Genomic DNA, 15164 nt, shown 5'->3' with positions numbered 1-15164 from the left:
ATTCATTAGTTCCACTTCTTCGTGAGATTCATACGCACAAACAGCAATGTTACTCCGCTAGGGTTCATCATTCTCTCAGGTAATCGGTTGATTCTAGGGTTCATCCTTTCAATTTCCAGTTCGTGGTTTCATCGTTTAAGAACTAACTCTTTCTACCTTCCAATTTTTCGGTTGATGCTAGTTCGTGGTTTCATCGTTTAACGAAGAACCGTCGCCGTCCATTATTCAACCACAAATCACCACCGATGTAAGTTACTCCTTATCTTTCTTTCTCTCTTTCCCTCTCTTTCTCTCTGACTATGGTTGAAATGTTAAGTTTGGTTGAACTATTTCTGATGGGTTTGACTTTGTTTTGTTTTAACTCCGATTCTAAAACTGCTTCTTCAGATTGATTTTGTGAAGGTGTTGTCGGTAAATATTGTTCCTACTCAGCTCGCCGACAACTTCCGGAATAAGAAGCCTGAGGTTTTACTCTTGGCCGTTATAAACTTCATGTTATCTATAGCTACTAATAACTAGCTGTTCAAATAAAAAGTGATTTTTAAAAAGTGATTTTTAAAGCTATAACTACTGCTATGAAGAATCATTAGTTACTGCTATGAAGAAATAATCATTTTCTTACACAAGTTTGAAATCACTTTTTTCAAGCATTAACAAATAGGCTCTTTATCATGCTAGTTTTGCATCTGACAGAAATAAGTTTAAGTTGTTATAGAGGAATATTTGTTTTTAGAATTAGTTATTTGTGATTGGGGCAAGTATTTTTGAACTACTGTTTTTGCAGCCTCATTGTTTCTGTTTTATTTTCTATTTATTTTGTACTTTCTTGATATTTCAATATGATTATAAAACTATTTCATTGTTCAGTTGTTTGGGTTGTGTGGCATTATTAGTTTTGAGTAAGCTAAGCTATACTTGATGGTTTGAGTTTTGTGGTATGGTTCACATTAGTTCTGGTTTTGTTTTGAATAGCTTTTATACTGATTATTATGGCTTGTTTGAATATTATGAGAATGGTTGGACATATCAAGATATTACGATGCTTAGGTGTTGGATCATAAGTCACACTTCATTTTAATAGTTGTTGCTTTTAATCCTAGGATTTAAACCTTTTAATTATAAATTTGAATTGAGGAATTCAATTTTTATATCTTCTCCGTTAGAGAATTCTTACTTCCCCCAATGTTGAAAACTTTGTTAGTTCATGTAAAGTTTATTATTCTCTTTTCTCATTTCATCTATTTGTATAGATATATAAATATAGATGATATACTTAAATTTTTACCTTAGCTGCATATTGAAATGTTTTTTTTGTCAATGTCTGAACCTCATCAGTCTTTTTGATTACGTTATCTAGTAATTTATATGCTGTTTCTGTCATCATATTTGGTTTATAGGGTGAAAGTATGTGCAAATCAGGCCTAACATATGTTTATATGTACATCTTTTAATTTGAAATTTGCTTTACACAATAGATCTGTCCAACTGTAGTTTGTTTTGAAAGTCGTGTTATTTAATTTGAAATTTGCTTTAACACAGAAAAGATGTAGACTAACAACCAAGTTTGTTTACAAAGTCTTGAATATTCAATAAAAATCAAAAAAGAAATGAAAATTTTAATAATTATGAGGCATGGTCAAGAGTGATTTCAATCTTGGTTGTTTCTAATGGATATCTGGTAACACAATGTGCTATTATTGTAACGAGGAACAATATTCTAAAGGTAATTGGATGAGTCCTGCCGCCAACGACCTAACTCAATCGAAGTATAAATCTGTGTCCAAAAACCGTTTTAATCCTTATACATCAGTTTAATACTTTGATAGTTTGTTAATATAAAATATTATTTGTAATTCTTGTCTGTTTGTAACTATTTTAAAATAATATTTATAAGTACTCCTCTATTTGTTTTGTATTCCTCTAAGGGGCCACATGGTTTGGTCGGTTTGGGCTGGGTTTCTTTATTCTGTCCAGCGCTAACACTCTCTATTCAAATACTTGTCTTTTTAAATTTCTTTTCGTTGAAAACATTGAACTTTCTAACCAGCATCACCCACCGACACAATTTCAAGGTAAGTGTCCTAATAGGTATTCTCATATGAAGTGGCATTTAGGCTAAAGATGAGTTGTTAGTTATTTGGCTTGTACTGTATGCTTTTAGTGTGATAATAATTTGTTATGAAGGTGCCAGCTAATTGATCATAGCACACAATGGGAAGAAGATAAATTTGAGTTTGGGTTGCCTACTCAACAACACTGTATGTCAAGAAGCAGTGGATGCATATCATTAAAATTTATTTCTAGTTCTGCTATAGTAGATGCAGTTCTTAAACATTTATCCTTTCATCTAATGGCAGGAAAATTATTGGTGCACGTTGGTATATTAAAGGATATGAAGTAGAATTCGGTAATCACACTTCTGGTACTAGTTTTCTGTAATCACACTTCTTTTTTCAAATGATTTTTCATCACTTTTTATTGCCAGATTATGGTTCCAGTCCCACAACTATTGGTTTAGAGGTTATTAATAGGCCCACAACTCTTGTTGTGAAGAGATTGATCTTTGAGACAGTAACCTTGAGGTGGAAGTTGAATCATTCTCTTTCGGAGTAACAGCTTCAGGTTGGTTTCTAACTGAGTTTTGATATTTATGCCTATAAATGAATTTCATTTACTGAGAAAGCTTGTTGGTTAAATATTCCATGTGTATTTCTCATCTCATCTTTTTCCTTCTGTTTTATGTTTCTAATTGACAATTCTTGTTTTGTTGGTTGTGTTTTGGTACTGGAAGATGGAGCGCGGCAAAAGTAGCTTGCAAGGAGTTGGAGTTCCTAGCTTGCAAGGAGTTGGAGTTCCTAGCGGAGTTGTAGATCAAGGAGTGAGTCAAGGTAATGCCATCACCTGTCATTTTTATACTGAGTGTTTGTTTAATAAGTGATACATGTTATGCTGTCATTTTTAAATGTATGAATTATAGGAGCAGCTGCTGGTACTGCACTCCCTCCACTTCGAAAAAGGAAACTTAATGCTAGTGGTAGTAGAAAAACTTCTACGGTTTGGGAAGAGTTTAACATTTTACCGGATGAGCCTGAACCTATAGCCGCGTGTAAACACTGTCATAAAAGGTACCGATGTGACCCTAAAACACATGGTACTTCTAACATGCTAGCTCACTCGAAAGTGTGTTACAAAAACCCTGCCCTTTTGTTGAAAGACCCCAATCAGACAAACCTTGTAAGCGGCGAGGGTGGGTTTTTAGTTCCAACTAGTCAAAGGTTTAATGCTGCAGCCTGTAGGAAGGCCATTAATACCTTTGTTATCCTTGATGAACATTCCTTTAGAGTGGTTGAGGGTGTTGGTTTTAAGCAAATGTGTAAACAATTGCAACCCCAAATGGCTATCCCTACTAGGAGGACCGTTGCTAGGGATTGTTTTCAGCTTTACCTAGCTGAAAAGTCACGTCTTAAAGCCTTTTTTAAATCTGATTGTACTAGGGTTGCACTAACCACAGACTGTTGGACTTCGATACAAAACCTTAGTTATATGGCCACCACTGCACACTTCATTGACACTGCTTTGAAGTACCAAAAAAAATTATTAGTTTCTCTTTAGTTCCAAATCACAAAGGTGATACCATTGGCATGAAAGTCGAGGACGTTTTGAGGGAATGGGGGCTTAGGAAAGTGTCTACAATTACCCTGGATAACGCAACAGCAAATGATGTGGCTGTGAGTTATTTGGATAGAAGACTTAAGAGCAAGAATGCTTTACTGGGTGTAGGTGATTATTTGCATATGAGGTGTGCTGCCCATGTCTTGAACTTGGTAGTGAGAGATGGTGAAAAAGAACATGAAGGGTCTATTGAATCAGTTCGCACTACTGTTAGGTTTGTAAGGTCTTCTCCACAAAGAGCTATGAAGTTTAAGGAGTGTGTTGAACTTGCGGGCATAACTTGTAAAAAAAAACTTTGTCTTGATGTTTCTACAAGGTGGAATTCCACTTACCTAATGTTGGATGCTGCTGAAAAGTTTGAAGCTGCATTTGACAATATGATTGATGAGGATCCTGGATACATCGAATATTTTGACCTCCTTACCGGTCCACCCGGTTCTCAGGATTGGAAAAAAGTTAGGGCTTTTGTGGTTTTCTTACAAACCTTCTATGAGGCAACCAAAGTGTTTTCAACTTCGCAAGAAGTGTCCTTGCATTTAGCTTTTCATAACTTGTCTTCAATTTTGTGTGAGCTTCAAGAAGCTTCATTTAACTTGAATTCTTATGTGGCTCCAATGATTTCACATATGAAGGTTAAATATGATAAGTATTGGGGGGATGTGGGAAAAGTGAATCATTTTCTTTACTATGGAGTGATCTTTGATCCTAGGTTTAAGTTTAACTATATTGAGTGGTCTTTTAATGATATGTATGGGCATTCTAGTGACCTTGCCAAGAAAAATATTGAATGTGTCAAAACTAGTTTGTTTAAACGATATAATTGGCATAAATCTGATCATGATAAGAATGTTGGGGCTAGTCCTTTAAGTGCACCAGGGAGCACTTCCCTTGGAGAAGCATCTTCCCAACCAAAAGAACCATCACCTTTTACAAGGGCTAATGCTTTTAAGAAACATCTGAAGGAAAAAGACACAATTGAAAATGAAAATGAACTAGAGAAGTACTTAGGTGACCCTTGTTGCGGGGAGGGGGAAAATTTTAGTATTCTTAATTGGTGGAAGGAAAATTGCACCCGTTATCCTATATTAGCAACCTTGGTTCGGGATGTGTTGGCAACACCTGTTTCTAGTGTAGCCTCAGAAAGTGCTTTTAGCACGGGGGGGAGGATTTTAGATATCTATAGGAGCTCTTTGAGTCCAGATATGGTCGAAGCGCTTATATGTACTCAAACTGATTGAAGCCTTCTGACAATGATCTAAATGTCCTTAATATGACTGAAGAATATGAGATTAGTGAATCAATTGTTTCAGGTACGTTATTAATGAAAACTTTGTCTTTTTTAACATTATTTTAAATATTTGTTAAAATTAAGCCTCTTGCTATATGTTTAACGTATGTTTAAACAACTTGTAGAGTTTCAAGTAGCTACTGGTGGAGCAGCTGCTCCTACACAGGCTGGGCCTGTTTAATTCTCGCCTAGGTATGAAAAATATAGTTTTGTTTTATGTCTTACATTGGTTTAACTATACTGATTTGATTTGATTTGCAGTTGTGAATTTTTGAATATTTTGGAGTCACTTTGTGATTCAATAAGACAAGCCTTTCTTTTTTGGAGTCATTTTTTGAAACTAAGGATGGAACCGTTTCAGTAGCTACTGCGTTTGCTGGTCATCAGGAAGGTAATGCCTCTGCATAATGTTCATGGATCATTTGTTATGTTTATTTATTTCAGATTGTTGTTATTTATGAGAATCATGTTTATTTATTTCAGATTGTTGTTATTTCATATTGCTGTTGTTATGAGAATCATGACTCAGAAACTTTTTGGGCAGCCACTGCTGCTAGTTTCATAACAATTCAGTGTTCGAAATGTTACATTTTTTTGGTATGCTTCTGTTTTAATCTCATTCGCTTATGTGCTATTTTTTTATCTGAAATATGACTGGTTTTTTTCACTCTTACAGACTTGGGGATTAACAAATCTATATTCATTAAGCCCAAGACATTTCACCTTACAGTACTAATGCTTAAGCTGTGGAATAAAGACAGAGTGGGGTATACTATACTATATGTTAGGTTTGATTATGATTATGATAATTGATTGGTTAAGCATCATTAATCTGTACCCTTAATCATCAATAATACAATTCAATTTTTTTTCCTGTTTTGGATTTGAATGAACTCTTACTCAACCATTTTTCTATATACTTTTTTTATGCATAATGTTGATGAGATTCAATTTTTTTTGTTTTGCAGGCATATCAAGAGGAGACTGAATATCTCAAGCTTCTTGCTGAATGGAAGAGAAAGAAAGGTGGATTCAGAGCTACCATGTTTGTTTTTGGTGAGTACAAGACCATTGTTCTCAAAGTTTACCTACTGAAAAGAGGTTTCTATCAGTGGTAGCAAACCCTGTTAACCTTGTTTCTGTTATAGGAAACTTGGTGGCGGCTCAAGTTGCGACAGAAATCGGTTGGAGCGAGTTTGCGATTTCAATGTTTTCACTAGGAATGGTACATTATTTGCAGGCCAGGACTGTTCAACAAAACTATAAAAAGGTTAAACATTACATGGTGGATCTACTCATTCCCTTTAACATTCCTTGGTCTAGCTTGTGCTGAATATGCTCATGAAGTGAAAACAAGCATGGCCTCTGGTTTAATGCTGCTGATATGTATTGTGTCTGTTTTGGTTTTTGTTTTTCTCATGCTAACTAATGTTGAATATGATAATGCTGAAGTTCTATCTAATTACACAGAAAGCTGCAATAAAGAAGATGGACATGAAAGCATCAAAAGAATTTTTTGCCGAGCTTAAGGTGTTAACGCGTGTTCATCACTTGAACTTGGTAATAGCTTATGAAAAGAATTTGATTTGATTTTATCTTTTGTTATTGAAATTGTTATGCACTAGCTCTTATATATACGATTGTTGATTGATGATCATCTATAGGTAAGGTTGATTGGATATTGCATTGAAGGTTGATTGGATATTGCATTGCCGGAATGGACTTGTCTCTTACAATATTGAAAAATGCACACACTGCTAGAGAACTAAAATGCACGCCAAAATTGGACTATACTTTTGAATTAGTAACTCCTGCAACTGCACAGCCTTGGTTTTTCACAAGTCTCACCGATGTATTGGACGTTGATTCACATGTAATCTTTTCCATCGATCTTTTGTATTTACTTTAATCCACTTAATCTATTTTTCACACTTTTTTGGCCCCATTGCAATTTCCTGTATTATATACAGTATGAAAACAAAAGATTCAAAGCTCAAAACAAAACTTCCAATTACGAAAATAATTTCAAGCATCTTGCTTCTGCAAATAAACCTTTTCTGAGACCAGTATCAGACATAATAACATATCATCTCTCTTACTATTACTATCCATGCATAATTTGTTGCTCTACATCCCCATTCATCACAAAACTGTGATGATGAACCATATACCACCGTCCATTATGGAACTCAAAGACATTTGTTACATTGAACGGCCCTGTATCCATGTCAGCAAGATAGATATAATATGAGTAGAAATTTAGAATACAAATGTTAACAATGATTGTTCAATCCATTTCCGAAAAATGCAGCAATTTCATAAGTTTTAAGATATATTGTTTTATTTTTTTGTTCATAAGTAAACTAAAAGTTTAAAGACTAGTATAAAATTGTGCTATTTAAATCCTAGATAAAATCCACTTGTATTGGGTTTATTTTGGAATGAGCTCAATTATTTTTAAAACCGAATAAACCGCATTATGAAACCGAACCGAACAAAATCGAAACCGAAAATAACCGAATTGCAAACCGGTCGGTTTTGGTTATGTTTTTTCCAACCGATGGTTAGGTCGGATTGGGAATTTGGGCCCGAAAACCGATCCAACCCAACCGATGTCCACCCCTAAGACTTACATTGGAAGAGTTACCATTAGTATATTTTACTAGTACTAGTCTATACTTATGTAAAACCTATTTCGTTATAACTTATTTATGCTAACAATTAAATCATATTAAGTTAACTCTCAAATTATATAACTATTAAATTTTAAGTAATTTGAAGTTTTAAAATTTATTTCTTTTGAAAATAAATATTAAAAAAAATTAAAATATATTCAATCTAAACTTGTATCAAATATATTTTGACTTTAAATTAAATTCAAATATAAATAATATATTATAATATTATAATAGAATTTCATATTATTTATAAAATAAAGTAATGAAATAAAAAATTAATTAGTTTTTAATAAAAATTGGTTCAGATGATGTTAAGTTGATTCATATCTTGTAAGAAAGTAAATTCAACTCTTTATTTTTGTTGGAGTTGTGAGAATTCTTTAACAAATAATAACATTTTAAAATTGTTAATTTATAAATATTTAATATATAATTATAAATAGATGTTATAGTTAGAAATTGAACTTAGACTATTCATTTAATTAAACACATACAATTGTTGATTTATTTACAAAAAAATAATTTTAATTTTTCTTTTTTTTAAATAATAATACATTTGAATGATTATAATGATGTAAAAAAAATTAATTAACAATGCACAGTGATTAAGCTTGTTTTTTAAAGACATTATTTAATAGAGTACATAGATGTTTTATTATATAACATGTCATAGTCTGACTCACACACTCAAGCGCCGTGCGATGAATGATAATACTATGAGCTAAAGAATATACTATATAGATACTTATATCTTCTTGACTTTATGCAAGAAATTTCCGCCAGTACACAACACGTGGTTGCATTGATTATTAATTATAAATCATTGAAAATTTGACATATTGTATGTAAATATTCTTAAACTGGTTTGTGTATAGATTTAATATAGACTTCTTCAATAAAAAATATTAAATATAATTTTTTTCATATTTTAAAATTAATCAGTAATAAATAATTATAAAAAATGACCTATCTTTAAGATTGATTTTTCAAAAAAAAATATAAAGAAATCATTTCTTAATTATTATTTTAATTAACATAGATAGTTGTCCTCTTATTATATAGGACATTTTATCATTTAATGATGTATATGTATAGGGATACTCTTCCGTTTTTCCGTTAATGTCATGAAAATTATTGAGAATGTAGCAAGTGTGAGTAGTGTGGGTAATAGTCTCGCATTGGTTGGAAATATGGAGATTTTAGCATTTATAAGTGAGAGAACCCACTCACCTATTACCCTAAGATTTTGAGTGAATATGTGGCGTGTTTCTCACAAATGTGTTGCTCTAAAAAAAAGTCTCACAATGTTCAATGCTCCATAGTAAAAAAACTCCCAACACATGGTATCATGAGCATTTGGTTTGAGAAAGAGATCGACTTACTTGTATCGAAAGTCAACGGTGCCACAAGGGTAGTGAGTAAGAAACATTCTGTGCGGGACAAGAGTTTGTGGAAGTAAGAAGAGCTTTCACTTGAGGGAGGGCATTGTGGGCTCACGCTTGAGGGGGTGTTGACAATGTAGCAAATGTGAGTAGTGTGGATAATAGTCCCACATTGGTTGAAAATATATTACCTTAAGGTTTTGAGTGAATATGTGGTGTGTCTCTCACAAAGGTGTTGCTCTAGAAAGTAAGAAACATTTTGTACGGTACAAGAGTTTATGGAAGTAAGAAGAGCTTTCACTTGAGGGAGGGCATTGTGGGCTCACACTTGAGAGGGGTGTTGAGAATGTAGCAAGTGTGAGTAGTGTGGATTATAGTCCCATATTGGATGGAAATATATTACCTTAAGGTTTTGAGTGAATATGTGACGTGTCTCTCATAAAGGTGTTTGTCATACCCCGATTTTGGTCCTGAATTTTTTCATTTTTTATTTGGCACGTGGCCTAAAGTTCATTTGCATACATTCATGACCAAAGGCAACCGTCCATTCCCAAATCCATATTTTTTTGATAAACATTGGTCATTATCTAGTTTTTTGATCATGGTGTTTTTTGATTTCAAAATGGATTTTAGTTATTTGACTTTTTTTAATTTTTAATTTCAATTTAATTTCAAAGTAAATCTAATTCCGAATTTCAAGTTAATCTTAATTGTTTTTTTTACTAATGATTCAAACTCTAATTGATTTTAATTTTCAAATAAATGTTAGAATTGATATCAAAGTAATTTTAACAAATTATAGACTAATTTGATTTTAATTGGTTTTATTGGTTTTTTTGATTTTAAATTGACATTTAGATGAGTTTTAGATTATTTCAAAAAAATCCATATCCATTTCTATAACCACAAATTCATTTCATTCAAACCAAATTCCATGAATAATTTCAAACCAAGTTACAATTTCACTTCCAATTCATTCCACATTTTACACTAGCCAAATTCAAACATTCATTACACCATTCAAATGTCCAAATAATCATTTCATTCATTAACAATCCAATTACTTTACAATAACCATGTCAAAAAATAACAAAGCAAAATCTCACAAACATGATCCATTTTCCATCCATAGTTCATTTCAAATCAAAATAGTACATACACTCATTTCATAACATTCAATAATATTTAACTTTCAAACATTTCCAAACTCATTTTCATACATGCATTTTCATGTCCATTTAACATTCAAGCATAATAATGCATCACATCCATATCCTACAACACTAGCTAGCAGCAGCTGAACCAACAACCCTTCAGTTTCGAGAAACACACTTTGGCTAATGGCAGTATGCCATCATGCCCTCCAGGATGTCAAATTTCACGGGGAGTTAAGTATATACATCGTCTTCCGCAACAGGTAAACCATTTGCCTACTATGGGAGATTTTTCTTACGGCACGCGTAAATTGCCCACATCCAATGCCTTCCCAGAATCACTTATTCCTTCAGAGGTTGGGAAACCACCTAGGCGGGCCAAACGACCAAAGGAAAGTAAGTCTGTTTCGCCCAACAAGAAGACTCCATAAGCTACAAGAAAGGTCAAGAAGGAGGGTAAAGATTTAAACAAGACAATGATTGCCAACAACAAAGCACTTGAATGGAAGAGTAGTCAGGAAATTATAAGCGAAAGTGACGAACTTACCAAGCAGTTAGCGGTCTCAAAGGCTGATTGGAAACCCCAAGACTTGGCACTGAACCAAGTTGCATACGACGATTCAACCATGCCAGCACCAGTGTGCTCTTGTACTGGCGTTCTCAGACAGTGCTACAAATGGGGTAATGGAGGTTGGCGATCCGCTTGTTTTACAACCACTTTATCGGTGTATCCACTTCCAGCAGTGCCCAACAAAAGGCATACACAAGTAGGCAGTAGGAAAATGAGTGGAAGTGCTTTTAATGAGCTGCTTAGCCGGCTTGCAGCTGAAGGACATGATCTCTCACACCCAGTTGACCTTAAAGACCATTGAGCCAAGCATTGTACAGATCGATATATCACAATAAAGTAGATCACATGATGTTTGTCTTTGAGAGGAGCAGTAAGACGGTTAGCATATCATTGTCTTTTTCAATTGAGTCACCCGCGAATATGATTGTGAACCTGCAGAGCAATAATTGACAGCATTAAAGAACTATGACAGATGCAAAAAGAGCAAAAGTAACTCTATTACCACAAGGAACATCTTCAACAGTCCAGCCTACATTACCGTCCAAGTCAAAAATCCACAAGCTAAACAAACATGCCTTATAGTTTGTTTTGAGGAATCAGACCCTGCAAATGCCCAAAACCATTAGGTTGCACAATTTTACTTAGAAGAGCTGACATGGATGAACTGAAAAAGGTAAAGCATGTGGTTCAGTATGCAGTTTTTGTAGCCTACCTTTTGGCCTTGGAGACATCTTTTTTTGCTGATGAAGGAGTCTTGCTGCAAACAGTCGCCCATTAATCAAGGCCATGTGATTGAGCATACATTGAACCAAACTTGAGCCACAATTCAAACAGATAAAGGAAAAAATTTCAAGCTGCAACAGGACATGGTCAGTTCACACCAAAACCAGATTTAGATTGCGTGAAGACTCTGCATTTTGATATAGGGTTGAATTGTAATCTTGGAAATTATCTCCAAATTCGTCCAGAACTTACAGCAAGTATACACAAAACCTGCCTTGCTGTAAACCAAAGCCAAATATGAGAAGTTCCAAGTCTGTTGCAAACCAAAACCTGTCTTTTGTTGCAAGCTAAAACATAGCCCTGCAAAAATACGTAAAACAATCAACACCATAACAATGATAAAACAGAATAAAATAGAAGAATTGAAGTCCATTAAGACTATCACAGTACGGCTGCCAACAAAAAGCATCAATAGCAACATCATGAGTTTCAACAGTGATTTCATTCTGAGAATGCAAATCTAAAGCCAAGCGCTTAAACTCAGAAGCACGAAGCTCACAGTCATGATAGTTTAAAGGTTGAAAATAAGCTGCCTAAATATTGAAGTATTCAAACCTATCGGAACCACAGACCAATGTCTCCATTCTGATTCCAAAGAAGGAAGAACAGGCGGCTTTGAATGTATAGACGAATGAATTTCGCCTTCTAAGCAAAAACGCTCTACTAGCACAATCCTGTAAACAGTTCCTTCATAAAGATACTTTATTCCATGCGAAATATCAAGAGCAATTTACATCCTTGACATCCAAAGTTTGCAATTGATAACTGGAAACACGAGGGAACCTTCATCAAATTCTCAGCTTCTTCAATGTGTCCACTTGTAACCAATTTCACTGCAGTAACACAAAGCAATCAGCAAGGCAGTAATTTTTTTAAACAAAATGTCCCAAAAGAGAGTTGAGACAAAATTCAAAAAAAGAAAGTTAGTTTTGTGTTACCTTCTCCGGATCCAAACATCAAGTAGGGCGACCAAAACCTGACAACCCAAAAGAGATTTTGCAGAGATACTCTTTTGAACTCCATATACCAATCCGAAACCCTAATCTGCAAGATATAAAGAGGGAGGAGAATCACGAACGAAGGACAGAAAAAATTGGGAGGCGGATGAAAAACTTCAAAACGAAACCCTAAGACGAAAAATCAGAGAAAAGAATCCTAAATCCCAAAATCAAAAAACCTGGATTTGAAGAGGCGAAGGAGGAGGATTTAAGCATCATCGGAGCCGTCGTCACCGCCGAAGGTGAGATTTTCACTCGACTCTCTTTTGAAACCATAGATTCGTGTATTTCTTGGGTAGTATTGTGAGCGATTGTGAGAGAGACGCGAGGTTTGAGAGCGATTGAGAGAGGTGAGCGATTGTGAGAGAGACGCGAGGTTGAGAGCGATTTTGGGAGTGAGGTTGAGAGAGCGATTTTGTGAAGTGAGATTGAGAGAGATTGAGGACGATGAATAGGTTCTGTTACAGTACCTCTCACCATTTTCTTTTTATTTATTTCTTTTTATTTATTAACAAAACAAACATTTAAACCAAAATTAATTTTTTACGTTTAGTCTTCCTGTGTTGTCTTATTTAATAGTGTGTATTAATGTATTTTTTTTTATTCCCTAAGTAATTTATTAGTTATTAGTCCATGAACCCAACAGCCAGGCGGCTGGGTTTATTGTCTTGGGATTTTTTTCACTTTTAATTGGTAGTCCAACAGACTATTTTATTTTAGTTTCTACTTTTTTAATTTTTATTCCAATCTGTTCTGGTTTATGTATTTCAGTTGTTATTGTAAATAGTAACTAATCATAAATGGCCTAGTGGGGAGAGAGTACTTTCGTTGCCTTTAGTGGAGTGGGTTTAATACTTGTGGATAGCAAATCTTTATATTTCTGTTTATTACGCTTACCATTTTGTTTAATTTTGTATATAACTTCTACTATTTATTTATTTTAAATTTTTATCAATTTAATTTAATCAATGTTTAGTTGTGTGTATCTTTAAATGTTTACCTTTTAGATTTAATTAATGGTTGAACTTCCGATACTATTTTATTCGATTAGTCGATTTTTGTGTGTTAACTAATTTAGTTAGGTTATTAGTACCCATATCCATACTTTTACACGTGTAAATAATCACCAAATTTCATTCGATTTCAAAATCGATGTCAACTTTCCTCAATTTCAAAATACATTCCAAAAATAAATATGAATCATTTCAAGATCATTTCACAAATCAAACATAATATTCAAACCCTTTTCTAAAAGCGTGAAGAAAAAGATTATCCTGGAGGGAATATCCAGTTATAATCCCGAATATTAGGCTCAAGCTGTAAGAGCTTGCAAGCCGTTAATATTCGTCTTCTCTTTAACACTCTAATATTCAAATCATTTTTCTAAATAAAGCGTGAAGAAAAAGATTATCCTGGAGGGAATATCCAGTCATAATCCCGAATATTAGGCTCAAGCTGTAAGAGCTTGCAAGCCATAAATATTTGTATTTCTTTTAATACTCTAATATTCAAAACCTCTTCTTAATAAAGTTGGAAGAAAAAGATTACCTGGAGGGAATATCCAATCGTAATCCCGAATATTGGGCTCAAGCTGTAAGAGCTTGTAAGCCATAAATATTCGTCTTCTCTCTAAAACACCTGTAAATATCTCAAACCATCTTCTTAATAAAGTTGGAAGAAAAAGATTACCTGGAGGGAATATCCAATCGTAATCCCAAATATTAGGCTCAAGCTGTAAGAGTTTGCAAGCCATAAATATTCGTCTTCTCTCCAAAATATTCATAAATATTCGAATCATTTTCTTAATAAAATTGGAAAGAAACAGGCTGTCTGGGTGGAATGTCCAGATGTAGTCCCGAGTGTTAGACTCAAGCCGTAAGAGCTTGCAAGTCACAAGTACTTGTCTTTCAAACTTCAAAATACCTAATTCCTACCTTAATACTCTTTCAATAAAGATGGAAATGGAACATGGTGTATACCGTGCACTCCTGAGATTAAGATTCGAGGCGGATGCCTCGCCTATCTTAGCTCTCGCTATCGTTCAAAATTGTCAATGCGGTTTCTTCAAACCCTTTCTCAATCAAACCTAAAAATACTTAATCTCTATTAAATACTTTTTCCAATGAAGATGGAAATGGAACATGGTGTATACCGTGCACTCCTGAGGCTAGGATTCGAGATGTATATCTCGCTCATCCAAGTTCTCGCCATTACTCAAAATACATCCAACCAATCAAACTCTTTTTCGCCGCCGTGCGACTAATCAAAGAACCTTTTTCATAAATGAAAGATATATTGTCTTAAGGTGATGCAAAACAATGTTTCGGCCATGATTGTTGAGTCGAGATAAGTGACGCTTTTCCGAATGTAGATTTATAAATCCGTTTGATGTGTGGTATGCGTCCGCTCCTCATCTGTTTTGGGTAAAATAATATTTTCGTCGATTAATACAGTATAGCTTTCGCTAAAATCGACCAACAAACAAACATTCTTCTACCCAGAACTACGTAAGCCTTGATTTCTCTTTTGAGATGCGTAGGAGCAGGATTCGTAAATCTTGTCAGACCCATTAATAAAAAACTTAGGTTTAGTCCTTCGTCAAAAATCCAAAAACATTTTCTTCTCATCCTTTATTTCT

General features: G+C 34.1%; 2 protein-coding genes, 2 long non-coding RNA genes and 1 pseudogene across 4 annotated transcripts; 4 read left to right on the top strand and 1 right to left on the bottom strand.

Annotated features, from left to right (window-relative positions):
• Positions 1-2373: 2373 nt before the first annotated feature.
• Positions 2374-3612, top strand: LOC127130820 (zinc finger BED domain-containing protein DAYSLEEPER). Its single transcript, XM_051059783.1, has 4 exons — positions 2374-2407; positions 2486-2622; positions 2792-2888; positions 2978-3612. Exons 3-4 carry the CDS (start codon positions 2792-2794, stop codon positions 3610-3612), a joined length of 732 nt encoding a protein of 243 aa, XP_050915740.1. The 5' UTR covers positions 2374-2407; positions 2486-2622.
• Positions 3613-3641: 29 nt separating this feature from the next.
• On the top strand, positions 3642-4910 carry LOC127130819 (zinc finger BED domain-containing protein RICESLEEPER 2-like). Its single transcript, XM_051059782.1, has one exon. It carries the CDS (start codon positions 3642-3644, stop codon positions 4908-4910), a length of 1269 nt encoding a protein of 422 aa, XP_050915739.1.
• Positions 4911-6222: 1312 nt separating this feature from the next.
• LOC127126946 (uncharacterized) lies at positions 6223-6884 on the top strand. Its single transcript, XR_007805155.1, has 2 exons — positions 6223-6520; positions 6625-6884. It is a non-coding gene; the product is annotated as an uncharacterized LOC127126946 (long non-coding RNA).
• On the bottom strand, positions 6645-7351 carry LOC127126947 (uncharacterized). The gene is made up of 2 exons (XR_007805156.1): positions 7013-7351; positions 6645-6915 (listed from the first exon to the last, which is right to left on the bottom strand). It is a non-coding gene; the product is annotated as an uncharacterized LOC127126947 (long non-coding RNA).
• Positions 7352-10096: 2745 nt separating this feature from the next.
• On the top strand, positions 10097-11085 carry LOC127130817 (protein BASIC PENTACYSTEINE6-like; annotated as a pseudogene).
• Positions 11086-15164: the final 4079 nt, after the last annotated feature.

This window comes from Lathyrus oleraceus, chromosome 3 (assembly GCF_024323335.1).
Source record: "Lathyrus oleraceus cultivar Zhongwan6 chromosome 3, CAAS_Psat_ZW6_1.0, whole genome shotgun sequence".
NCBI classification, from domain to species: Eukaryota; Viridiplantae; Streptophyta; class Magnoliopsida; order Fabales; family Fabaceae; genus Lathyrus; species Lathyrus oleraceus.
This window is presented reverse-complemented; position numbering and strand designations above follow the sequence as displayed.

Coding starts and splice junctions, on each gene's coding strand:
- LOC127130819 (XM_051059782.1), top strand. CDS start 3,642: ATGAAAGTCGAGGACGTTTTGAGGGAATGGGGGCTTAGGAAAGTGTCT.
- LOC127130820 (XM_051059783.1), top strand. CDS start 2,792: ATGGAGCGCGGCAAAAGTAGCTTGCAAGGAGTTGGAGTTCCTAGCTTG. Junction 2,889..2,977: donor AGATCAAGGAGTGAGTCAAG/GTAATGCCATCA, acceptor TATGAATTATAG/GAGCAGCTGCTGGTACTGCA.